General features: G+C 39.5%; 2 protein-coding genes across 9 annotated transcripts in view; one reads left to right on the top strand and one right to left on the bottom strand.

Moving 5' to 3' along the window:
- Positions 1-13,242, top strand: part of N4BP2L1 (NEDD4 binding protein 2 like 1) — a 40,337-nt gene extending 27,095 nt beyond the window's left edge. The window contains exons 2-6 of one of the 5 annotated variants that reach the window (XR_008294923.1): positions 4,546-4,673; positions 7,075-7,143; positions 8,098-8,148; positions 12,094-12,160; positions 13,171-13,242. Coding sequence is in view for 4 of the 5 variants with exons in the window: in XM_027064652.2 (XP_026920453.2) it covers positions 4,546-4,673; positions 4,959-5,047; positions 6,949-7,025; positions 8,098-8,356 (553 nt within the window). In the remaining variant the exon portion in view is untranslated. Of the gene's footprint in view, positions 1-4,545; positions 4,674-4,958; positions 5,048-6,948; positions 7,026-7,074; positions 7,144-8,097; positions 9,530-12,093; positions 12,233-13,170 lie in introns of those variants that run through there. The other 4 variants (XM_027064655.2, XM_027064652.2, XM_027064653.2 and 1 more) reach the window with 4 other exon arrangements.
- The window catches only part of BRCA2 (BRCA2 DNA repair associated), a 61,346-nt gene continuing 43,091 nt past the window's right edge, over positions 9,608-27,862 (bottom strand). For 2 of the 4 annotated variants that reach the window (XM_053214077.1, XM_053214087.1), the window contains exons 21-26: positions 25,449-25,647; positions 25,069-25,232; positions 24,837-24,975; positions 15,028-15,272; positions 13,153-13,299; positions 9,608-12,239 (exon numbers count right to left, since the gene is read on the bottom strand). In XM_053214077.1, the coding sequence (XP_053070052.1) occupies positions 11,634-12,239; positions 13,153-13,299; positions 15,028-15,272; positions 24,837-24,975; positions 25,069-25,232; positions 25,449-25,647 (1,500 nt within the window). In that variant the 3' untranslated portion in view covers positions 9,608-11,633. Of the gene's footprint in view, positions 12,240-13,152; positions 13,300-15,027; positions 15,273-24,836; positions 24,976-25,068; positions 25,233-25,448; positions 25,648-27,862 lie in introns of those variants that run through there. The other 2 variants (XM_053214091.1, XM_053214098.1) reach the window with 2 other exon arrangements.

Raw genomic sequence — 27,862 nt, 5'->3', positions numbered from 1 at the left:
AAGAAATTACATACTGAGAAAAATCAACATTCTGCAGTTCCTGATGTAATACTTGGTTCAGGCGTGGTCAGCAACGAATGTGAAGATCACTGGGCAAAAGGCTGGTGGGCAACAGGCTCCTTACCTGGGGTCTGACAGCTTCACGCCCACTCCCACCATCCCTGTCCTGCCATTACATACATTGCAAGAGAAACCATGTTTCTTTAGGGTGGAGAGATCTGGCTGACACCACCTTTTAGAAGCCACGTGACCAAATTGAACACGACGGTACAAACTGTTATTACGTGCAAAAAGAAGTACACAAACATTACCTCTGTGCTTTCCTTCTAAAAGTGTGTAACCTGGATCTAATCATGAGGAAATCATCAAAATAACATAGAATGTGGGGTGTACTTAAGCCAACTGATCTGGACTCTTCAAAAAGGGAAACCAAAGAAGTCACAAGGACAGTTCTAGATTAAATGACACAAACATAATAACCAAATGCAGTACGTGACCCTATGAAAGATGTTATTGGGACCATCAGGGAAATTTAAAAATTTTAAATTTAAAAATTCAATTGACATTAGCTATTATAAATTAGTGTTCATTTTCTAGATGTGATAATGTTATTGTAGTTATGTAGGAGAATGTTCTTATCCATAGGAGATACTTGACAAAGAATTTAGGAAGAAAGTGTCATGCCTGCAACTTAATTTTCAAATGGTTCATCAAAAATTCATACGTGAGAAATGAGGCAAAATGTTAACAACTGGTGACTGTAGGTGAAGGGTAAGCAGTGTTCATTGAATTATTCTTTCAACTCATTTCTAAAGGTTTGAACATCTTCTAAATATGAGGGATTGTGGGGAATAATTCAGGTGAAAATAAAAAGGAGAGAGAAAAGTTATGGAATAGGGAGATGTGAGGGATTTGGCATCCAAATACAATGTGTGGATCTGGTTTGGGTCTTGCTTCAAACAAATCAGTCCTAGGGATGCATTTAGGAGACAATCAGGGAAATATGAGGACTGATGGGACATTTGGTGAAATGAAGTATGAAGCAAATGAAATGAGATTGGCTATGATAATTGTTGACCCTGGGTCATGGGTACTGGGGGAATGATTGTATCCTGTCTACTTTTGCATGTTGGAAAACTTACATATGAAAGTTGGGGTCCAACTCAAAATTACATAGTAATATTGGACTTTGTCAGTGAGTGAGTGACTAATAGACACCTGAATATGTTTCCATGGGTGTTTATGATTAAAGAAAGAATTACACAGAAGAGTGATAAGTTGTGAAATCAAGATTAGTACCTGAGTTTCTCTCATAGTTTTCATTTTAAGTGAATTTGAGGGGGGACTTTGAGCTGTGGAGTTGAAGGTTCTGTGGAAGTAATTGTCTTTCTATTTTTTTCCTTTTCTTTTGTTTTCATTCTCTCAATTTCCCCAATGCATGAGGCTCCTGACCACCATACAGAAAGCTAGAGCTGATGCATTGTCCTGATCACTGCTGAAGCTGATGGAATGGTATTTATTGCTTCCACCTAAGTTTGGGAATCTCAAGATTTGTCTACTTAATCAGTTCTTTGTTTAGCTAGGAGAGTGTTCATTGTCCTGCAGGTTCCAGATGCTACTGTACCTGCCGGTGCTAATTTAACATTCAGGTGAAGATAAAACAAGTTTCTGAAGGAATGACTATTCAGGAAGATCATACAAATCTACAACCCCCCCCCCCCCCATCTACCCCCTGCCCCCAGTTTAAACACTGCACATTCTTTTGATGATCTTTGCTCATCTGATACCTGGTCACTTTTCTGCGGACATATTCCAGCTTGCCAAATTTCTCTTTAAATTGCGTAGCATTCAGAGTGGAGAAATGCTTCAAATATGATTTGCCACTTTTAATCCTTAGTGTTTTCATTCTTGTTTATCCCTAGAGCTCCTTTCTCGTAACAAGCCCTAAAGCATTAGCTTCCTCCTCTTACCTCTTGTGCTTTTTAGTGTTTATTTTTGAGGCAGAGACAGAGAGAGACAGAGTGCAAGTGGGAGAGGGGCAGAGAGAGGGGGAGACACAGAATCCGAAGCAGGCTCCAGGCTCTGAGCTGTCAGCACAGAGCCCGACGTGGGGCTCGAACTCACAAACCGCGAGATCATGACCTGAGTGGAAGTCGGACACTTAACCGACTGAGCCACCCAGGCTCCCCTTACCCCTTGTGCTTTTAACCCGTTCCCCAAGCGACAGTGTTTTCTCATGTCTCAAGATCCAAGTCAAATATCATCTCCTTCATGCTTCCCTGTCCGATCTTGTTTCCGCCCCTGACTTCTCTTGTGCTTCATCTGTAGGTCAGCTGGCCCCTTGGTTAGGCTGTGAATTCCTTGAAAGCAGCTATTTTATTTTATTATCATACCTTAACACTTCACCCAGTACTTGGCATATATTAAATGCTCAATAAATGTTTAATGAGTTGGAGAGTTATCTAATATCCTCTGGGTATTAAAAAACATTATAACTTCTTGTCTACGTTTTTCCACAAGGCTATCAAGAGGCCATCAGATTCCTCTTTAAATCAAAATGTAACATGGTGTCCAATGAATATCCCTGTTTACCAACTCAGCCCATCAGCTACCTATGCTGCCTTTTTTTTTTTTTAAGTTTATTTATTTATTTTTGAGAGAGGCTGGAGAGGGACAGAGAGAGAGAATCCCAAGCAGGCTGCATGCTGTCAGCGCAGATCCCCATGCAGGGCTCGTCATGAACCGTGAGATCAGGACCCGAGTGGAAGTCAAGAGCGGGAAGCTCAACCGACTTAGCCCCACCCAGGAGCCCCTGTGCTGCTTTCTTTTTAAATGTGATCAAGCCTTCTGAAGAATTCTGACAGAAATGTTTATTTACTGTTTCTGGAATGTGTTCACTCATTCTTGAAAATTGAGGCATTTGCTTTATTTTGGTTTTTCCATCTCTTCCATTCACTGCAATACTAATTCACTCGCAGTAATTTCGAGATTACATATGCACTCCAGTGCATTTTATTACTGTGGCATATAAACAGTTTGGGTCGGTAAATTTGATCTCCTGTGTTATAATTATTGGTAAAATAACAGTACTTTACATTTGTAAAAGTGCTTTACCATTTGCAAAATGTTTTCTCATATCTCATTTGAGCCTTACTAGAAACTCCTGTTTCATAAGTAGTGACCATTATCTGTGGTTTTCAGTTGGGAGAACAGTTTAGAGAGATAGGTGACATGACTGGATATCGTAGAGTCAAGAATTGAACCCAGGCTTTTCAGAACAACCCGGGACCTTATTTATGATCTGGGCTCCGGTGCCTTATGCTCATTCTGTTCTTTCCTGATTAAAGATAACTCTTCTCGTGGAGAAGAAACACACACAGTTACACAACTCGACTTTTCTCTTTGCATTTCCTGTTCTTGTCATTCTCCAATCTTTTTTCCTCCAACCTTTCTCCTTTTTTATTCTTTTTTTTTCTCTTTCTTTGTTCTGAGTGTATCCATTTTGTCATATGTTCTGTTTGCCTGTTAAATGTGTTTTGGTGCTGCAGGGAAAAAGGGAAGAAACCAACACTCATTGTGTCAGGTGACGCATCTGCTGTTTCTGCACATTATTAGCTCAGTGTCATAACCTAGCAAGATAGGTGAAATCATCCTTGATTTGTGCAGATGAGGAGAGAGGAGGCTCAGAGATTTACCCAGTTACTACCTACCATAATATGCACCCCCCCCGCCTCCACCACCAAATTGTCTGAATAAGGATTTCAAGTGGAAACATCTCTTCGATTTTGTGCAGAATTTAGTCTGCTTTTTTTTTTTTTTTTTGTTTTAAAGGGGACACTCCACGATGGTTTTCCCTTTTTTCTGTGATATTTTCATATTTAGAGAAGTGTGATAGAGATTTAAGAAAGCATGGGGAATGCTGGGTCTACCTCTTTCCTTCTCCTGGTGTGCTGTTTTTCATTTGGTTTAGGTCACTGTGAAATGTAAATGTTACCTTAATAGGGGTGGTGCACACACATGCACACACACACACACATACATCACTTTTGTCTATATCATACCTCAGCAAGAACTAGTTTCTCAGATGCGTCCTTACAGAGAACAGAGGCCCAGGGAGAGGGGACCCAGGACAGGGGAGAGCCTTTTGGGGAAGGGAGGGCTGTGGCAAGGGGGCATGGCACGCGAGGGCAGGTCTGTGGGGGGCACTGGTACACCACTGTGCAACGGCGGTGAGGACTAGTGCCCACTGTCATCATGCCTTCGCCTTAACCTCCAGAGTTGTGTCTAGAATCATTTGGTGCAGCAGAAGTCAATGTGGTGGCCACACTTCTGAGTTTTAGGAGTTGTGCTGCCCACACAGCCGCCTCTCGGTTTTCTCCCGCCTCCTATGAATAGCAAGCATCTCTCTTCTTGCGTTGAATTTCAACAACACACAACCTGGTGGACTCATAATTATAAACCACTGAATGTTAGAGATGGAAGGTAATAATTTCTAGGATGACTGTGCCTAGTCATAAAGTAATCTCTTATTTCCCCACTTTCTAGACAATTGCAACACGACTTTCCCAGGGCTCTGATTTTCAGCACGGATGATTTTTTCTTCAGGGAAGACGGTGCCTATGAGTTCAACCCTGACTTCCTGGAGGAAGCACATGAATGGAACCAGAAAAGAGGTGACAAATTCCTTTCCGAATTCCCGGGAAATCCTATTGTGCACATAGAATAAGTTTTATGGGAGGAGTGTGACAAAAGCTCTGCCATTTTCCCCCCAAACAGAATGCCAGAGCATAACCTCCCTAGATTCCAGGAAAAGGAAAGTTATTGATAATGGGTTCTGAAATAGACGGCACTAACGTTGTGTAATGAGGACATCCTGTAATGAAAATAACAAAATAAGGAGTACGCTCGCCCTTCTGATTGTTGCATGTTGCTCACTGTTATATAACATTGTGTTGCAGCCAGAAAAGCAATGAGGAATGGCATATCCCCCATTATTATTGATAATACCAACCTCCACGCCTGGGAAATGAAGCCCTATGCAGTCATGGTAGGAAACAGCATCATTCTGATTTTTCAGTTCCGGAAATTTTGTGAGAAAATTGAACCATTTGTTCTTTCCTCTTTTTCCGATCTGCCATGATCTCATCTTTATTAATAGTAGTTCTCTCAGAGAGCAGGTAAACAGGTTTTATTTTAGTGTTTCTCTGTTGTTCAGTGGCTGAAACTTGCTAAGATGCTAATATCCCCTCAGGGTACATTTGTAAACACTCCTTGGTCCGAATTCTTGGTGGTTTTTCTGTCTTGATTTTCTGTCTTGCTTTCCAAAGAAGAGACATCTATACACAGGGGCACCGTCTGAAGCTTGCAGAGAAATATTGGGGTGGGCAGTGCTGCTAGCCGAGTTGTAGGTTATATTGATCGGACACTGTCTTTGGCAGGCAGGGATTTCAGTACTGTTTAGTGTTGCCACATGAGAGTTCTGGGGTGACCTTTTTTTTTTGGTTTTAAAACATATTTAGGGTTAACACTGTAACCCTATTAAGATACTAGAATACAAATATAAATATGCAAACAAAGATAACTCAGCTCTCTACTGTCAGAATAGAAAAGTAAGAGGAATAAAACTATGTTTGTATTTTAAATTATGATCTGTTTTCAGACATATTTCACCTTTTCTGGTCATAAGTTTTCATTCCCTATTGGGCATATAGATAGGAGAAAAGATCCTGAAGTACACAGGGCAAGAAGACGACAGATGAGTAGTCTCATTTGGTCATACATAATCCCCACTTGTCTAACGGTAAAGTGAGTATCTCTAAGAAACTGGGCTCGTGGCGTCTATTCATGGCTTCTTTTTAATCCGGGGGCAAAAGAGCTTACACGCAGGTGTGCTTTTCTCTAACTGTACATCCATCTGGTTTATTTAGGCCCAGCCTGTGGGACTTTGGGTGAATGTAGGAAGGAATGAACATCAATTTTGTCGTTACTTCAGTTCACGGACCGAGAGTCCACTTGGCAGAGAAATGAAAGGGGACATGAGTAGTCAAGTTAATTAAGGCACAACTCAAAACCAAGAGTAGTGGGAGAGTGGCTTAAGGAAAGACATCTTATTTTTTATTATCTGGAATGTGCAATCTTTTTAAGCCACCCACAGCTATTACTAAGATCCTGAATTTAGGTATTTTCCATCTAGGATATCTGAATCCTCTTCTAATGAGAAGGGTCCATCTCAATCTCAAGAATGAAGAGGAAATCTTTTTACTTAGCTGTTTTCATTCTGTATTTTGTAACACAATAAACGATAGTGACAAGAGTTCAGATTTTGAGATGAGAAAGGAGTAGCCAGTTTATGAATGCAAAGATTATTTGGATGTTTATATGCAAACTGTAAACCCAAGGATCACGGGGCGCGGTGCTTTGGGCCGGACCGTATTGCATAGCAGGGAAAGCCCCTTCTTGGCGGGAAGAGTTTGTAAAGAGTGTTGGGAAATCATTTTTATTTCATAAGCTCTGTTCCTAGGGCACCCTCACTTTCTAACTGAGGCATGAGGAATGGGACAAGGCATTTGGCAGAAGAAAACTCGGTGATAATCCTAGAAGGGACTTTGAGAAGCCACTGAATTCGTTTCTCATACATGTGGGCAGGATATTTAAAACTTAGTTCAGCTATCTATTTTTAAAAACGTCCCCAAACAAAGAACCTTTATCATTTTCCTACATAGTAGATAAAATTGACCAAAACTTATCATTGGGAACCATAATATAATCTGAGAGTGGCTAAGTATGGAAATGAACCAACGGTACTTGTAAGATAAACTAAGGCCTTGGATTACTGGTAAAACAAAAGGAATCTTAGAAAAGATTTGTAGTAAATGTTAAATGGCAGCATAAACATTCCCAAACATACATACCATGTCTTCAATGTTTTATGTACTTTTGAAAAATCAGGCACTTGAAAATAACTATGAAGTTATATTCCGAGAACCTGACACTCGCTGGAAATTCAACGTTCAAGAGTTAGCAAGGTACTTCTTTGTTTTTCTAGTTCCTCATTATGTATCCTGCTGTTTTCAGGTATTTCAGACCGAACAAAAGAATCTTTTCAGGCTGGAAATGGACATGGTAGTTTTCAGGCCAGAAATGGTAATTCTTGGAAATTGATCACTTTGGATTTATTAATGTGAAGACTTTAGTTTTGGGTCAGTTTTCTAATATACTGCTAAACGCTACACTTTGGCTTGGACTAGGTCCTTTTAAAGGACACATTTAACTTTCTGCTAAAATGCTTCTTCATTAATGAACGTTTGAAAGCACTTTTCTCTGCATGGGATTGCACATGTCAGTGGCGTTTTTGCATTGAGGCTCAATAAAGATCTTTAGACGTTCAACAGTCTGTGGTTCACTTAGGGTCTAGATGCTGCTTCTAATTTATAAAGCAATAAATGTCCAAATAATACTAACTTGTTGATTGAGTGCATGGGTTCTGATATTTACTATCTGTGTTATTTGATGATGTCAATGATTTAAAGAAACCAGTGAGATCAGAATTTACTTTTTAGGAATAAGACTGATTTATCCTATAGTTACAAGGAGATAGTGCTTCCAAAATCGGTCTGTGGCCCACGCCCATCACAGTTGCCTGAGGTGATTGTTAAAATCCTAGTTCATGGGCCCCATGCCACAGTGGGAATCTCTGGTAATTGCATTTCGAACTATATCCCCAGTTGATTCTGAGGCCCGCTTGAATTTAAGATTATTTTAATTAGCATCTATAAGTGTCTCGGACTGACATAAATGGATTATAGATATATGCATGATTAACAGGCAAAAGTAGATCTCATGGTGTTCTTTTATACCTTGAAGCATGAAATTGAGAGTTCCAAAAACGAAGCGTTTCCGAAACTCTAGTTGTTTAGCCTTAGAGCAGCACAAAAAAACAGGAGTGGAGCCTGAAAGATAACTCCTTAAAGAGATGTTGTGCTTTAGTGAGAGTTAAATCCTGAGACTAGGGAGTGCATATCTATGTAATGATGCAGGACTTGTAACTCCTTTTGAATATACTGCCTTAAGCACATGTTTGCATTTTTTTCCATGTAGAAGGAACATTCATGGAGTCCCAAGAGAAAAAATACACCGGATGAAGGAACGGTATGAACACGATGTTACCTTTCACAGTGTGCTTCATGCGGAAAAGCCAAGCAGAATGAACAGAAACCAGGACAGGAATAACCCATCACCTTCCGATGGCGCAGGATACTGGAATCCCTGCGCGGAGTTTCCCACCCGGAGGGCTCATGGGGGCTTCACAAACGAGAGCTCCTTTAACAGAAGAGGCGGCTGTCACCATGGATATTAGAGGCCTATCGTACAGGCATTCACAATTTTCCTAAATCAGTTTTTACCGCAACTTTTGGTATTTATTCTTTGTTCAGTTTTAGCCAGAGCTCTAATTCCCGTGTAAATAGTCGGACCTGAAAGTTTTCAGCAGAAGTCATTATATTCATTTTCAACAAGCACTTGTTAAAAGTGATCCTCTATGCATGGTCTGATGCTGGAATTCTGATTTGATTAAACAAAGTCACTTTCTTTAGGGAACCAATTGGAAACGGAACCCTGAAAACGTACCCAGTCACATAAGTTCAATATACAGAAGCTTCAGTACCACTTCCTCTGAAGTAATCTATTTTTCCAGAAAACCCATCTCCATCAGGAAGGTTGGAAAGGTGGGGGAGAAGTGGGAGACAGGAAAATGTTAGTGCCATTGCTACTTTGATAAGCCGTGTATCCAAAAAATGTGAGATGTGTGGCTGTCACGATGAGAGTGGTTTTCCTCTAAAATGCATATGCTAGAGAGCATACATCTAAGGGAGTATCGTCCTTCAAAGTAGACTCTTTGGGAAATTATCCCTTTATTCTCATGATGTGTCATTGTTAAAAACTCTTTTGGATCCTTCTTGATAGCTCTAAAAGCTACTGAGGAAAATCAGTGTCATTATTTAAAGTCACATCTTGTGTTTTAACTACCACTGTATCGAATAGGATTAAACCTGATGAACTTTTTGGCTGTTGTGCCAATAGTGGAAATTAAAGAAGCCTGACTTTATAAAACACCAGTTTTTAAGAGGAAAAAATTAAGCAGTTTTTAGACATGTGCATAATCAGTTGGCTGCCCAAATGTTTGGGAGCACAAGAATTAAGCATACCAAGATATAAATCATATAGGGATACGTAAAAGTCATGCTCATTGCAAGATGAGCAGCCTTGGCGATTTATGTGGCATTAAGACAATAAAGTTCTACCACAACTCTGGGATGTCCCTCTTAAACCAATACTGAATTTATGATTCCAAATCAAGTCTCCACAGGTTAGAATCGGATTAATTTGGTGTGAGACCATGATAGATAAGATCACGTAGGATGTATGCTTTATTTCTTGTTGGCCAACAGCTTCTTTATAATGTTCTGTGAAATATTATTTTAAGTGTCCTATATAATGGTGCTTTTATGGTTATTAAAAATTATCTATGGTATTGCTTTATATGAATTTGTCATTGAATCTAGACTGCTTTAATGATATAAAAAAATTAATTGCCTAAATTCCACAGAATTCTACCCTATTAAGAACCAGTTTTTCTATATCATAAACTTATTTACCTGTCTTCTTTAGTAAATAGGAGACATAAAGACAAAAGCAACCTTGCATTTTACATGCTTATATAAATTATTTGATCTGCATACATTGGAAAGACTATTACTTTAGCATTTTAATACCTGACACTATTGACATCTTATGGCTTTTTATTCACCTTGTCTGAGTAACCACTCTGATATGGCCCCAGGTTTAGATCCAGAGATTTTAAAGAGCTCAGGAGAGTAATTTCCCTATTTGTCTCTTTTTTCCCCTGGATGACTCCTGAAATACTTGGTTTGGAAACATAAACATAATTGATTAAATGCTGCCAACTTTGTCCCAGCTAGAAGTGATTTATTTTTTCTCTCAGTTCCCAAGGTTCCTGATGTATGTAATTTTTTGAACACTCAACTTTAACCTGTAGTTTTGTATTATTAACGTTTGTATCGTTCACAGAGCCGGCATAGTGCTTTACGTACAAGATAGGGCCTCGTTAAGTAATTGTTGAGTAACACAAACTGCTTTTACCATTATCCCTAATCCTATGGTGTACATTCTTGACTTTGTAATCATTGTCACTTCTTAGGGGATAATATCCGCATATACTTAAGCTTCATATTTTGCTTATATAGCTTCCTATATTTTTTACAATGTGTAAAAAAGGAGTGTGTGCATGAGATCTCTCTATAATGTGTGGTCTAAATGGGAAGAATAGAGGACGTAGTAGCAGTTCAGGTTAGATTCTTCTAATTCTTTTTTGTTTACCTGAGACTCCAGTTTTATTCCCTGTTCTAGAGTGGATCACTTGGAAAATGATTAGGATGGGAAGACCAAATTGTTTTACGAACAAAATTTAAATCATGTATTAACAAGACTGGCAGAACACTTGAGTTAAAAAGGACTGCAGAATGGATTATTGTTACGTTAATTTTTAGAGGAGCGAAAAATCATGGATCACGGTTATGAAAGAAAAAATTGCTTTTTGAAAGATTTATTCTTGGCTTTGAAATGCGTTTCTAATTAGATTTGAAAACAGGCTATTTTATATAAACTTAAGGCATAGTAAAAGACCTGATTTCAGAGCTTTTCCATGCTATCGACTCCTGGTTGGAAGTGCATTCTCTTTTCTCCATTAAGCATAAGAAAGTCACAAACGAGAATATCCTCTTATATTGAACTATTACTGTCTGCCTTGGTGGTTAGAGAAAACCAGGTTTAAAAGAAGTACTGCTGAGTCCTGTGACAGGGCCAAAAATAAAGTGGGTAGAATCTGCCAATTTGAAAGAGCAGTTTTCTCTGAAGTTGCAGATGATCACTTTGTTACAAAAACATTAACACTACGAAATCTGATTTAAAGTACTTGAATTTTTAATTAAAATAATTTCAGAGATCACAGTGGAATCATAAAAAGGAATTACATTGGGGATTCTGTTTTTCTTGTAGTTATGCCGACTTAGGGTTGAAGAATGGGTCTTAGAAAACACCGCTGTTGCATCTTTCTCTTCCTGACGTTTAATCAGGATAGAACTATAAGAGAATCAACACGTTTGTTAGGGAAAACTGGGTCACAGTGGGCTATCTCCGAGAAACAAAACTAAACCAAACCATCTAAAATAGGAACTAAAAAGAATTACAGGAGTCAAAATAACTGTACTTACGAACCGAGTTTCATTTAATTAAGGACACAATTTAAAGAAAAAGTTACTTTGTAAAATAATACTTGGTCAAGTCCAGTGATCAAATTCAGTCACAAAGATTTAAGGGAGATTTTTTTTCTTGATTAGTTAATAAATATCCAGTCAATTTTAAGATCGGTAACAAATCAAAGCACAGAGGCAGGCAAAGAGCATTCCTGTGATAGACAGGCACCCAGGGAAATTAGAAACTATTTTTCTCATTATGCGAACACTGATGTGCAGTTTGAAGCTGTATTTTTTACAAACCGGAGAGGCTGAGTCAGTAACTGACTTATCGTCATGTTTGCTGCTGTCACCTTTGCAGTCTCATAATGACCTTTTTACTGTATCTGTGTCCTGCACGTCAGGCTCCCCTCCTTCGGTGCTGGCCTGGGGGTTCTCGCAGTCTCGGATCCCAGAGGCAGTAGGATACCTTTTCGGCCTGACATAATCTTTTGAGCTCGTGGGAGCAGTCCTAGGGGAGTCATTGAGAGACATAAGTTGATCTTCTGCCGAACCAGACAAAAGGGCTTGAGTGTTGATCAATGCAAGTTCTTCGTCAGCTATTGAATCACTTTCCACAAGGGAAGTGTCATTAAATTTCAGTGGAGTCATGTGAGGGGAATTCAACTCTCTTTTCTTTATAGGTGTTTCATATTTGGTGCCACAACTCCGTGGTGGCTGAAATGCCTTCTGTGCAGCTGGAGAAACAAATGTACAAATGGGACTAACAGGTGGAGGTAAAGGCAGTCTACTCAAAAAATCTAAGGCTTTTCTCTTCTTGCAGGTTTTCGGGTCATCCAGCTCTCTCTCCCCTTTATAACAAGACTTTGAAGTCATTTGGGCTGATCCAGGTGTGGGCACAGACTTTGCTTTCGGCTTACAAAGTGATAAAGGACTCTGGTAATTCATCTCACTATTGGGAGAAGACATCTGATAAAAAGACAAAATGCAGCCTAGATAATGATGCACTAATATATAAAATATCATCAAATCAGCTTTTCGTTAGAAATATTTAAGCACACAAATACCACATACATTCTCAAGCCCATGGTGACTCACAGGTCAGATGATTTCAAGAGACATTTACATTATTGTTCTCATTCCAGAAGGAAACAGTTTTGCATAAAAGGATACAAAAATGACACAAAAAGAAAGCAGAATGAAGACTAATTGTAATAAAAAGGGAGGCAGGGGGATTTAACTGACTCTTGAATCTTTTCTTTTTTCATTAACAGCTTAAACAAAGATAAGCATTTTTAAACCATTTTAAGAGCACAGACTGCCTGGGTTCTAATACTTAACTTTTCTAGTTTTGTGACTTTAGGCAACTGTTCAACCTCTCTAGACCATAGTTTCCTCATTTGCAAAACAGAGATAATTTTCATCCCATGGGTTGTGGTAAAGATTAAATGAGTTAATACAGATACACTAAGCAACTGTTAGCTACTTGAGATTTAGTCATCAGTCAGTATTACAGACCTTACAGCTTAATTTGCGTGTACGGTGATTTAAAGAGTTAAGCTGAGCTTAGAAACACCCCTAACTGTATAGAATAGTCCTTCTAGCAAAAGGACAGAGGCAAAACACTATTTTCTATCACATGCACTTGCAATGCTAAAAATGAAAGCACCTTTTGGTCAAATGTAACCCCAAAGAAGGTTCCATTCTGGCTTTGATAAACAAGATATAATTTCCAGATAACCTATACTTACAGGGGCCACTTAACAATAAACTACACTTTCTAGTCAAGTTTAATTCCATTTCACTAAGTTTACCACATGCACACCAGAATATAGTATTGACTACATACATAATACTCATAAAATTCCTTCAATTAACTTACCGAAAGTTTATTTCCTAGGCCAAGGACTGTTTGAATGGTGTGTGGCTCTGAAGCATAGTCTTTCGTCGGGGTGGACATCTTGGGACTGTTTGCATTAAGTATATGCACAAGTTTGTTTTCTGCATCGTTGCAAAACGTATCAATATTCTAAGAAAATAAATTGGAAAAGCTGTTTTGTAAAATGAAAATACACATTTTCATGTTTTCAGAAAATGTTACCTTTAAAATTAGAAATAAAAGATTCAGACCAGAAAAAAAGAATGACACACCCAAAATTTGAGAGCAACTGTCAAACAATATACCAGTGTATAAATGCAAAGCCAACATGTTGGAGGGAGGGAGGGAGTGTGTGTATGTCAGGGAAGGAAAGAGACGGGAGAGATCTTGCCAAACAGCCAGTTTAATTACAAGGTATTACACGGTACTGGATTAGGAGCTGGAAGACGGGGGCGCAAGTTCCAGCTCTATTTCCTACCTAATAGCTGTAAATCACCTAACATCTATAGAGTATGCCCTGGGTTAGTAGTAAAATGAGACAACTGCCTCACGTCTGTTCTAAGAACGGAAACAATGTATAGGTTAAGCCACATAAAACTGTTGTTTCAGAAGTTACAACTGGTCGAATACCAGCAATTTTATATAATTTAACCTAATTCATGAGAGTATTTTGTAAAAGTTAAAAATGCTATGTAAATAACAGTTGTCTCTGAACAATCCTTGAATAAAACCTGGGAGAAATCCTGGGATGTTTTTCATCTGTATGGAGGCCAAATCGTGAATATAATTCCCACTCCACCCCCAATTTAGAAACCGGATCAATTAGGGTGTTATTCTTCACTATAATATATATTGAGTCTTTAGGTAAAATATTACACAAACTTCCTTTATACAGCTGGCTACTCTGATGCTTTTAAAATATAATTTTATTTATATATACTTTGAACAACACACATTTCAGATATCAAACTAACAGCCTTATCTTGAAGATTCTTTACTAGTTAGCAATTTATAAAATCCAAAATTTTATTGGGAGGCAGCATTGCACAGTGGTTAATAGGTGGGGCTATGCAGGGGCACTTGGGTGGCGCAGTCAGTTAAGCATCTGACTTCAGTTCAGGTCATATCTTGTGGTTTGTGAGTTTGAGCCCTGTCTCGGGCTCCGTGCTGATAGCTCAGAGCCTAGAGCCTGCTAAGGATTCTGTGTCTCCCTCTCGCTCCGCCCCTCCCTCCCTCCATCTCTCTCTCTCAAAAAAAAAAAAAAAAAAAAAAAAAAAGTTGGGGCTGTGCACTCAGAGAGCTTATTCATCAAAAAAATGGAAAAACAGTTCCCTACCTCATAGGTTTGGTGGACGAATTGAATGCGACAGGCTATGAACAAGGCCTGACATACAGCAAGCACTCTAAAACTGTAGCTAATAATTATTACTTGCTATATGTATAAATTTAAGCATAAAATGCGTACATTACCCAGGGAAAATAATTTCAGTATTCTCCTATTTGAGATTATTTCAAATCAAGGACAGACATAAACTATAAAATACTAGATAGGGAGTTTAAAACGTGAATTTGGAATCTGCCGGTTATTAACTAATGATACTGCTATGAACCATGGGTAACTCATTCTTGTTGCCCACATGACCTGTAGCTCTGAACATCCTCCTCAGGATTTCTCCTCACTCAATCCCCTTCAAGTCACTTTCTCCCAGTTGTTGTCCCCCCATCTCCTCAGGCTCCTGAGCAATTCATCTTTGAGGAACCCTCATCTCACATTATTTCCCGACTATCCAATTTTCATACAAGCCACCATTTCCTTGATATTTGACCATCAAAATAAGAAAATACCAAAATGCGTGGTAATGCCCAAAGTAATTTTACCTCAATAGTATTTTTCATTTTGTGGAATGTCTCTTGAAAATGGCCCTCCTTTGGACTGGCAGAAAACCTGGAAAAATCTCCAGCAAATAAAGTAGGAATTCCTGATTTAGATTCTGGTCGCCACTGGAGGTTGCTAGCAGCAATTAATGTATGAGGTTTAACAATGTCTTCATTAAGATCGGTCCAGACCTTGATTGCCAATAAATTATGGCATTCATCTGACAAATAGACCAAAGGAGCAAAACCTAAGATGAAACAAAACAAAACAAAAAATTCCACTTCATTACATATGTGAGATAAATTTTAAAAAATTCAAGGAAGTTCTAATATGCCTATTTGTTTTGGTATGCTAATAGTAAAACAGACCAAAATAAGTTTAGAGAAAGCTCAGAATCTCCAAAATAACCTGCTGTTTATGGTGTTAAAATTTCAGTGTTAATATGACAACATATTCTGTTACTGAGGCCATGGGGAAGCAGGTATACTCATACATTGCTGGTGGGAATACAAATTTGTGCAACCCTCTGGAGAAAAAACTGGTAGAACCCAGCAAAATGACACACACTTACCTTTCCACCCAGCAACCCCACTTTTAGTACTCAATTCTGAAGATGTACTTCCAATAATAGTGAGATATATATGAACAAGATTCATGAAAACACTCTGTACAAGGTTACTCACTGAAGCACAGGAGAGCGGTAGGGACAAACACTGGCACATTCATACAATTTTGTACCATGCAGCTGTACAAAAGAATGAGGAAGTGCTCTGTAAACAAATGGTCCAAGATCTTTGGGAAGAAGCAAAAGCCGTTCTAACAGGGAAGTTTATAGCAATACAGGCCTACTTCAAGAAATAAGAAAAATCCCTAATAAACAACCTAAACTTACACCCAAAGGAAACAGAAAAAGAACAAACAAAATCCAAAGCTAGTAGAAGGAAAGAAATTATAAAGATTAGAGCAGAAATAAATGAGACAAAAAAAAAAAAAAAAAAAAAAGATCAATGAAACCAGAAGCTAGATCTTTGAAAAGATAAACAAAATTGGTAAACCAGACCAAAGCCAGACTCCTCAAGAAAAAGAGGGCTCAAACAAAATCACAAATGGAGGAGAAATAATAAAAATACAAAGATCACATTATGAAAAAGTATATGCCAACAAGTTGGACAATCTAGAAGAAATGCATAAATTCTTAGAAACATGTAACCTCCCAAAACTGAATCAGGAAGAAACAGAAAATTTGAACAGACTGATTACTAGCAATGAAAATGAATCAGTAATCAAACAATTCCCAATAAAGAAAAGCCCAGGACCAGATGGCTTCACAGGTGAATTCACAGGTGAACATTTAAGTAACAGTGAATACCTATTCTTCTCAAACTAGTTCAAAAAACAGAAGAGGAAGGAAGACTCCCAAATACACTCTATGAGCACAGCATTATCCTGATATCAAAACCAGATAGACACTTGAAAACAAACTACACGCCAATATGCCCGATGAACAAATCCTCAACAAAACATTAGGAAACTGAATCCAACAATACATTAAAAAAACCATTCACCACAATCAAAGGGGTTTCATTCCCAGGATACAAGAGTGGTTCAATATTTGCAAATTAATCACCACAATACATTACATCAAGAAGAGAAAGTATAAAAAATCATATGATCATCTCAACAGAAGCAGAAAAAGGATCTGGCAAAGTACAACATCCATTCATGATGAGAATCCTCAACAAAGCAGGGTTAGAGGGAACATATGAAAAACCCACAGCCAACATCATACTCAGTGGTAAAAAACTGAGAGCTTTCCCCCTAAAATCAGGAACAAGACAAAGATGTCCACTCTCACCATTTTTGTTCAACACAGTACTAGATATCCTAGCTGCAGCAATTAGACAAAAAAGAAAAAAAAATGATCCAAATTGGTAAGAAAGAAATTAAACTTTCACTCTTTGCAGATGACATGACACTATATAGAAAACCATAAGGACTCCATCAAAAAAACTACTAGAACTGATCCATGAATTCATTCAAGTTTCAGGATACAAAATTAATGCACAGAAATCTATAGTGTTTCTATTTACTAATAACTAGCAGAAAGAGAAATTAAGAAAATCCCATTTACAATTGCACTAAAAATAGAATATCTAGGAATTAAAAAGAAATAAAGAATGAGATAGCTTGCTATGAACTGATACTGTTAAGTGAAAAAAGAAAAGCACGCACACGCACAAAAATTAAAGTTTGTTACTCTTCATATAAGAAAGAAGTTGATATAAGAAATTGTACATGTATCTGTCCACTTGTGGAGAACAAATACAGGAAGGATAAAGCAGAAACTACAGAGACAGGACGTGGGTAGAAAGCAGGGGAGAAACAGCACTGGGGTGGAAGGAATGAAAAGTGATGCTTCCCTTGGTATGTCTTTGTGCAGCTGATTCTTAGAACCACAGTGTTTCACACACGCTTCACCTATCCCACCAACAAGCCCAACCACAGAGGGGGAAATCCACAATAGAATATACACACATACTTCCTGGCTCCTTCTGTCTGATAGGGCCTAGAAGCAATGATGCTTGTGCAGTAATGAGTGTACCTAGCCATCAGGTCATGGCTATAAACACAGTTTTCTCAAAAAAAAAAAAAAAAAAGTGATCCAGGGTTTCTTTGAGAAGTAGTTGGTTGAACTTGACTGGGGCAAGGAACATATAAGATGAACCTGGAACATCTTGTAACGCCGAAAAGAGGTGCTCGCAAAATTACAGGAGTCAACCTGAAAAAACTCCTAGTGGCCCAAACGGAAACAATCTAAACAACAAAATAATGCAGGTATTGAATTGTAACCCACAGACTAAAATACATATTCATTCGTCCATACTGATATAAATCAAATAAGAAAGTAAATTTGGGGAAAAGGGGCAGCTCTTCCTTATAGTAGAGCTCCAATAAATGGAGAATGAAAGAAGAAAAAAAAAAAGGAAATCATTAGGCAAACACTACAGTAAAAACTGCTGCAAACAAAATCAGCTGATAGATGCTAAAATTAATTGGTGAAAGTTTGAGGTGAAATTGGACTTGCATAGTCTCAAGGAATCTCCTTTAAGGTTAAGGTTGCAGACCTCAAGGCTGCCGCTCCCAGTAACAAGCAATATCAGCATCGTTAAACCCTTGATGGGGAGGCGGACAGACACAACACTGTTTGTGTGGCACTTTTGCCAAACATGTATAACCTTATTCCAATCATGAGAAAACATCAGACAAACCCAAGTTGAGGAAAATGCTACAACATGATCAGTCTATTCAAGAGAGTCAAGATTGGGAAAAACGGGAGAAGACTGGGGAGGGGCACCTGGTGGCTCAGTCGGTTGACCGTCTGACTTTGGCTCAGGTCATGATCTCACAATCCACGAGCTCGAGCCCTGTGTCGGGCTCTGTGCTGACAGCTCGGAGCCTGGAGCCTGTTTCGGATTCTGTGTCTCCCCCTCTCTCTACCCCTCCCCAACTCATGCTCTGTCTCTCTCTCTGTCAAAAGTAAATAAACATAAAAAAAAAAAAATAACCAAGAGAAGACTGGGGAACTGTTAAAGACGAGAGGAGACTCGGGAGAAATGATGATTACATGAAAGTGGGATCCTGGAACAGAAGAAGTAAAACAGCATAAATCTACACTGCAGGTAATAATATTATGCCAATGTTAACTTCCTGATTCTAATAATGGTACCATGGTCACACAAGATGCTGACATTAGGGGAAGCTGGGGGAGGGATAATTGTAAAGTCTGCATTAGTTTTGCAACTTTTCTGAAGGCCTGAAATTATTCAAAATAAAAAGTGAGAAAGTTTCAATGCCAAAAATGGGAAGAGACAGGACTGAGGCACTCACCATTTAATCTAACGATTTAGAATTTCTTGTCTCTGTTACTTTAAGAATTATGTTTCCCTTATAAATGATAGGAACCCAAAGAATTGCCATTCTCAGATAATGATTTGTTTATCCTGTTGCAAATGATGGTTATTCCTTTCACTGTTTTCAATTTTATAAGTAGATTCATTTAATGGATTGTAATCCTAAATATTAAATACTGCTTTTAGAGAAATTATGTTTCCCAAGTATGTTCAATTTTCTAATTTGGGAATTTGCCTCTAATTATATTCAAAATGATTACAGCCCTCTCTCAAATGTGCTTCTTTAAACTATGTTTTCCCCCCAATTTTAAAAGCAATACTTGTTTACTGAAAAACATTTAGAAAATGCAAAATATGAAAATAAGCTTCCAGGATAGCTCCCTCATTTCATTTTTCCCTCAGTACAGGTTTCATACCTAGATCAAATTATATACACTGAAAAAAAATAGAAAATTTTCTGTAATTACCACACATCTCGTACAAATGGTAACAACTGGAAGAATTTTTTTCAAGTAACACTTTTAGAATGTTGGCACTGAAAAAAATCAAGAAAATAAAAGGATAAGAGGGAGATTATTCTGCAGGTTTGCAGTCTGGGATTGTTCTGAACTCACGCAGAATCCACTGTTCCCTTTAAATTCTTTTTCTAAAGATTCACTGAAAGGCTAAAGCACACAGCAGTATGTGAGGCCACTTCACACATTCTCGCCAAGAGACACACCAGCTGCAGAATCCCCACCAGACCGGGACTGCTGTACCTCTGCAGCAACGGCACTGCAGGGCTCCCCCCTCTGCCAAGTGCTGCACGGCTCCCTGAGCGCCCCACCCCCCCAGCTCCCCTCTCTGCCCAGAGGCAGCTGCTGCTTCCCCACAGGTGCTGCTCCTGAGTGCACTTTCCAATACATCTGCATGAAAATCTCAGTCTGTTTCCTGGGAAACTGACCTAAGAAGTGATCTCATTTAATTAATTCATCGGATGCCACAGTGTTTGTAATATAGTAACACAACAGATTGAACACACAATAGTCCCTACTTCAAGCCCAACTCTCAGATGGTTGGATTTGGTTTGCCTTTGTTAGCTGAAGCAGAAGAAGAACACATAGGCATTAGAGCCTGAAAGTATGGGTTCCAATCGTTTATATAATTGTGACCTTGGGCAGGTTATTTAACATCTCTGAGCTCCGGTCTCCCCATCTGTACAGAGGGATGATAACAGCAAATGAACAGCATTACTACGAGCACTTTATGTATATATGTGAAGTTTTCAACAATTACCCACTCCCCCCGCCCCATTTTGTTAGAAGTGGGGACAGAAAGAAACTAAAACTGAGTCCCTGTCCTTGAGGAGATCACAGTATCATTGGTGGGGGGGAGGTTCAGAAACGTGGACACAAGATCATGGGCCACGTGATGGATGCTGTAGCAACCCAACGCACTAAACGCTGCAGAACCTGAGGAGGGAAGATCTAAGCTGGCATAAGCACCCAGCTGGGGAGGAACATTATTCAGCTGGGCTGAATAACGAATGACAAGGGTTCTCCAACTCCTTTAGACAGGAGGACAAAGGGCATTGTTAGTAAGGTGTACTTTTTAAAGGTTGAAAGTGTTAAATGTTATATATAATGCATCAGGCACATGAAGTGGCATAGTTTAGCTGAGGTGTGTGGGGTGGTGGTTTGAGGCAGCTGAAGAGTTTTTCAGGCCTATGAAGCAGTGTGGGTTTCATTTTCTAAGGGACAGGAGCCACTGAAGATTTTAAGCCAGGAACCATTATCAGTAGATTTGAGTGTTAGGTAAGTACTACTTCGGGTTTAAGGTGGCACTTCGAAACGGTCGAAGAGAATTTTTTCCTCTAACATTTAACATCAAACTAAATAAAAAAAAAGAAATGTTCACTAAAAACCCAAATGAGGAATATTCTGATGTAAAATTTAAAAATTGGTGATGAAAGAAAGAAACGAGAGTGTGGATAGGCCAGGCACAGAAGGGCTCAGCTTCTAATGTCCTTCCCCAAACTGGTGAAAATGTGAGAATTCTATTACCTGTAAACCTGAAGAAAAGCAAATGGAATGGGCATCTTACCTTTTTCCTCTTCTGATCGCAAATAATGAACATGGCTGCAGGGGAAAAGCAGACGACCAGGACTGACAAAAGTGAACATTCCAGGGTGTTGGTGGCTTGAACTGTGTCCCCCACTCAAGATGTTGAAGTCCTGACCCCCAGTACCTGTGAGCGTGACCTTATTTGGAAACAAGGTCTTTGCAGACGTAATCAAGTTAACATGCAGTCGTGACGATCAATGTCCTTATACAAAGGGAAGTTTGGACACAGACACGCACACAGAGAGAAAGTCACGTGAAGATGAAGGCCGAGATCGTGGTGGTGCACCTATAAGCCACGGAGCAGTAAAGATTGCCAGCAAACCAGCGGGTGCGGGGAGCAAGGCACTGAACACGTCTCCCTCACAGCCTCAGAAGGAACCAACTCTGCCGACACCTTGCTTTCGGACTTCTGGTCTGCAGAACTGAGACAGTAAATTTTGGTTGTTTACGCTCCCCCAGTTTGTGGTACTTAGTTATGGCAGCAATGCAAATTAATCACAGGGGACTCACGGAACCAGGAAAAATGATGAAGAACAGAGCTAGTATCTCCCAGAGATGGGCAATATATAGTGGAAAGAAACTCAAGTTCGCAGCCATTACTCAGTAACTAAGAGGGGGAAAAATGGTCTTGGACACGGTAGAAAGTCAAGAACCACTGGGTCCTGGCAGGTCTCCACACGTTTTCCTCCCGTGCACCTCACCTCCTCACCGCTATCTGCCCTGGGGCCATGAGCAGCCAGGCTCCTGGGTCCTGCCGTATTTCCCATCTCCGGAAAGTTTCATACACTACCTCCTTTCGCACCGTCTCCTACCTCTCCCTGTCGCCTGGAACACCTTCACTGCACAAGTCCTCAACTACCCTCAACCATTCCTTAAGTGCTGTCTTTACCGGCCTGCTGTAACTGAGACCTGGCTCTCCTCCTCCGAGGCCACTGCTGCCCCCTGCAGACCTCTTGTGCTACAGGACGTCAGGCTGGGGTAGTTGTCTCCCCTGCTCTTGGCTCGCTGCTGCTCCCCACCTCTAAAAACATTCACCCCCGTTATCGGACGTTTCTAGTCAGTCTACATGATCTCATCGGGACGCTAGTAGCACTTGCACTGGAAAACACAGACATTCTCTTGATCCCAATTCTCCTTCTTGTGAGTGCTCCATTTCCCTTCGGTGCTTGAAGCATGACCTTATAATGCCTGTGTCCACTGTGCGCGTGCCTCTCCTTCCACTCCCCTGCCCACCTTACCATCAGACTGGCTCCTCCTGGGGCTCAAGCCAGCAGCCCCTTCCTGGCCCCCGCCTCCCTGTCTCAGCTATCAAATGCCATCCGAGACCGAACCAGTCCCCTCTCTCTGGAACTCTTCCCTCTGGGCTCTCAGCGCAGCTCACTCCCTAAGTATTCCTCCCACTCCTCAGGCTGCTCCTCGTTTCTTTTACTGGTTCCTTTACATCTTCCTGCTTCTAAGCGTCAGAGTGTCCGAGCCACCTCTCTAGCTACTCCCACACCCACTGACCTCATCCAGTCTCACAGCTTTAAACGGCACCTGTACGTTGATGATGCCCCAGTTTATATCTTCAGCCCAGACCGCTTCCCCAGACTCCTGCATACCCAACTGTCAGGTAGAAATTTCTGTTTAGACTAAGCATCTAAAACTTAACTGACCAAACTGAGCTCTTCACCCTTCCCACACACATCTCTTTTTCTTGTTCTCTTTCCCTCTCAGTAAATGACAGCTCTCTCTTCTCATGTGCTCAGACCAAACACCTCGGCACTGAACTCCTTGACGCCTCTCTTTACTTCACACTGTCCCTCTCCTTCAAAATACAATCAGAATCTCACCCATGGAATTTAAACAATAACAACAACAATAAACAAGAAAAAAAAAAAATCAAACACATAGAAAAAGAGACCAGATTCCCTGGTTGGGAAATAAATGTGCCCTCTGTGATGGAGGCAGACACGATCTCCATCCTTCCAAGATTTTTTTGCTATATAAGCATTCTTGAAGTGAGAGTCTGTGACAATAGCTGCTACAAAATGTGTAGGAACATCACAGAGAATAACCTTCCAACACAGGGAACTAATGGGACACAGGGAAAATAGCTAGCTAGCAAGGTGGTAGGTACATTTTAATCCAACCATGCTAATAATCACATTAAAGTTGATCAGATTAAACAAACCAGTTAAAAGACCAGAGACCCTCACACTGGGTAAGAAAGCAAGATCCAACTGGGCTGTCTTCCAGAAACCCAATTTAAATATAAAGATGTTGACAGGTTAAAAATACCAGGTGGGAAAAGAAAAGATGTACCATACAAACAAGTACTAACCATACAAAAGTTGGAGCAGCCACACTAAATAAACAAAGTTGGCTTTAGAACAAGAGACATTATTTGGGATGAGGGATATTGCAGAGAAGCGGGAGGTGGAGGTTTGAGTGTTCAATAAACTATAGAGGGAAGTTATAATTATTTACCCAGTAACCATTCAAATGCTACAAAACATTCCTAGCAACTTCTTTAAAATTAAATAGCACAGAATAGGATGTAGGTTCTTTCCCTGTAATACTGTAGAATTGCTTTTCATGAAGAATTGAGGTTAACACAGGCCTACTTTCAAATCGCTAGTCACTAAATTTGCTGATTTGTAACTCCAATTAATCTTAAGGAAGACAAATTTTAAAAGATAACATTTTCCAAAAGCATTCATAAAAAGCTACAGTTAAAAATACACCGTGGAGCAAAGGAAACAATCAGCAAAACTAAAAGGCAGCCGACAGAATGGGAGAAGATATTTGCAAACGACATATCAGATAAAGGGCTAGTATCCAACATCTATAAAGAACTTACCAAACTCAACACCCAATAAACAAATAATCTAGTGAAGAAATGGGCAAAAGACATGAATAGACACCTCTCCAAAGAAGACATCCAGATGGCCAACCAGCACATGAAGAAATGCTCAACTTCACTCCTCATCAGGGAAATAGAAATCAAAACCACAATAAGATAACCACCTCACACCTGTAAGTGGCTAACATTAACAACTCAGGTAACAACAGATGTTGGTGAGGATGGGGAGAAAGAGGATCTCTTTTGCACTGCTGGGGGGAATGCAAACTGGTGCAACCACTCTGGAAAACAGTATGGAGGTTCCTCAAAAAACTAAAAATAGAACTACCCTACTACCCAGCAATTGCACTACTAGGTATTTATCCAAGGGATATAGGTATGCTGTTTTGAAGGGGCGCATGCACCCCCATGTTTATAGCAGCACTATCGACAATAGCCAAAGTGTGGAAAGAGTACAAATGTCCATTGATGGATGAATGGATAAAGAAGATGTGGTAAACACACACACACACACACACACACACACACACACACACACACACACACACACACTGGAGTATTACTCGGCAATCAAAAAGAATGAAATCTGGCCATTTACAACTACGTGATGGAACTAGAGGGTATTACAGTAAGCGAAGTCAGTCAGAGAGAGACAAATATCACAGGACTGCACTTATATGAGGACTTTAAGACACAGAACAGATGAACACAATGGAAGGGAAGCAAAAATAATATAAAAACAGGGAGGGGGACAAAACATACGAGACTTAAATATGGAGAACAAACAGAGGGTTCCTGGAAGGGGTGTGGGAGGGGGGATGGGCTAAATGGGTAAGGGGAATTAAGGAATCTACTCCTGAAATCATTGTTGCACTATATGCTAACTTGGATGTACATTAAAAAAAATAAACAAGAAAAAAAAAAGAAATAAAAAAAAATACACCGTGGATTACCTATTTTTTTCACAACAGAAACTACAAATCCTATTAAGTCCACCTCAGAACAAGGTGGCTGGAAGTCTGGATCCAATAGTTTGTTAAAGTAAAGGGGCTCCCTCGGCTGATAAACTTGGAATAGGAGTTCATCTGAAGCCTACAAGAAAAAAAAATCAGTGTATGTAGATGTAGATTCTCTAAACTAATATGCATTAATCAAAATTAAAAAACTATAATGAAAAGTTTGTACCGGTAGTTGTTGATACTGAGTTTTCTTTGTTGCTGTCAGCTGTATGTGAGCTCTTTCAGATTTACTTTTAGATTGTGACGTTGCAAGATGATAGATTCTGTATCTTTTTCCCTCTGTTAACAGGGAATATAAATCTGATGATGGACGCCAGATACTCAATGTAACTAGATAAAGAGGAAAAAGACGTACAAGAACTGATATCCATTAAAATTCTTATAAAACAAATATGGTAACAACAAAGATCCAAGGATTATATCATTATCTTGTGGGCACTGGTAGCCCACTTTGGCTCCTCTGATACATGTTGACTTTATACTTTAGCACTTGAAGTCATTTTGTTAATAAATAGTACTTGAACTTAAAAAAATTTACATACTGACCTGAATCTTTTTCTTTTTTCCCATAGCTTATGATACGCATCTTCCACACAGTTGTAACATCCCTTGGTAACATTTGTTCTCCTTGCTCAGCAGATTCCATAGCCTTCCTGAATTCCAGCTGGATCTGTGCTTGCTTCTTATCATTCAACATCTGTCTGTGATTATTCAAAGCTCTTATCTGCTCTTCACTGAAATAAGCCTATGATCATTTAATTTATTAAGGCAAATTTTATTAGAATAAAAGGCAAACAAAACAAAAAACCTCACCACTATAAATGAACCTATTTATTTTGTAATGTTTATTTATTTTTGAGAGGGAGAGAGGCAGAGCGTGAGTGGGGGAGAGGCACAAAGACACACACACACACACACACACACACACACACACACACACAGAGTTCGAAGCAGGCCCTAGGCTCTGAGCTGTCAGCACAGAGCCCGATGCGGGATTCGAACTCACGGACCATGTGAGATCATGACCTGAGCTGAAGTTGGATGCTTAACTGACTGAGCCACCCAGGTGACCCATGAATCTCTTTAAATGGGGATAAAATACGACAGAACTGAGTTCACTTCAATAATACGACAATATAAAAATTGAGATTAATGTACTTAGCTTATCACATAACAAATATTTTCAGGTGCCTTAGACTGTTCACCTATCTTTCTGACAAATTTCCCCAGGGCCAAAATAACCCCCTACTTATAAATGTACCGTAATAATCATAACTGTCATCAACATTACAAATGGCTGACATTTGAATGCTCCCTATATTTGAGGAATGGATCTGTGTGTGATAAATGTATTAATTCATTTAATCCTTACAGTAACCCTGTGGAGGTGGGCACTGTATTGTTTGCATGTTATAGATGATGAAACTGATGCAGAGAGAATGAATCACCTGCAGGGCATACAGGGAGAGGCAGTTCAAGAGCTCCCATTCTTACCCCGCTGCAGTACAATTTTATTAACTCTCTGGAATAGCAGATATGACTGAAAACAGACATGTGCCTCCACACTTCTCTCCCAGTCATTTTAGCACATTGCTGTCTGTATCTCTTCGGATGCTTACTCAGTATAACAAAAATGAATGAACAAAAAATAAAATCAAATGAAACAGGAAATAGAATCCCAACACAGAGCACACTAGATAGCTGCTGCCTCACATGTGTTAATATCCACAGTGGGAAGGGAAGCTATGGAATCTCCGTGCCCTGAAAAGGTCTTTCTAAATATGAAGAGTGTTTAAACACGATTAAAAAAACCAAACTGTGATTCCAAAGTCTTCCAACACTCAACACTGTCACTGAAAACAAACCCTTTTGACGAGGTCTCTTAGAAATGGATGGCTATCTTTCCCTCCAAGAATTGCATTAACAACTTTATCTAAGTGAAAGCTCCAGAATCATAAACTCCTAGGACCCAGTGATCAAGCCACTCACAGATTTTTCCCTTGACACTCCTCACAGGGTGAATCTCAGTTGTCACATTTGGTAATATGAAGGAATTCTATTCCGAAGAGCACTTCTCTCCTAACGGAGTGCTGTTCATTTCGTAGTCCTACTAGTTAAGAAAGTTAAGGCTATCAACCAGATTTATTGCCATCAAATAAACGAGATTAATCAATAAACAACAGTTTTCTTAAAACCTCCCCTCCTATCTAGCCAACTAATCCCAGAATTTGCATTAACTAGATACCCAGGTGTCTAAAAACTTAGGAGGCAGCTTACCTTAATAAATGATGTTCTGATAATAGTAACTAACATTGATAATGGAACTTTACAACAGTACATTTTTGCATTTATTATCTAATTTGATCCCCAAACAACTTATTTTATGCCCATTTTATAGCTATTTTATGCCCAGTTGTCTAATAAATGGCATAGCTGTGAATCTAACACAATTTAGTGCTTCTGACACTTTTCCACCAAAATATTCTTAGAGGATTATCAAATAAACTCTAGGTAGGATCTGAGAAGCAGGTGAGAACATGGCAACTGAGACACTGCTTTGAAGATACTTGTTTTATCTGAAAAGTAAACAAGTTTTGCTTGTATTTGAAGCCACGTTTATTTAATACATAAAATTATTTAAAGGGTGCTTGGGTGGCTCAGTTGGTGAAGCGTCCGACTTCAGCTCAGGTCATGACCTCACAGTTTGTGAGTTGGAGCCCCCACGTCGGGCTCTGTGCTGACAGCTCAGAGCCTGGGGCCTGCTTTACATTCCGTGTCTCCCTCTCTCTATCCCTCCTCCGCCACTCTCAAAAATAAATAGACGTTAAAAAAAATTATTTAATCCCTCTGTCCTCCATTTGGTATAGAACTGAAATGCACTGGTTTGGCACATCACTGAGCACTCCAGAGACGCACACATCATCTCTGAGAAACACCAATTCAATACAGCACCTCCTGTA

This window comes from Acinonyx jubatus, chromosome A1 (genome assembly GCF_027475565.1).
Source record: "Acinonyx jubatus isolate Ajub_Pintada_27869175 chromosome A1, VMU_Ajub_asm_v1.0, whole genome shotgun sequence".
Classification (NCBI taxonomy): Eukaryota; Metazoa; Chordata; class Mammalia; order Carnivora; family Felidae; genus Acinonyx; species Acinonyx jubatus.
This window is presented reverse-complemented; position numbering and strand designations above follow the sequence as displayed.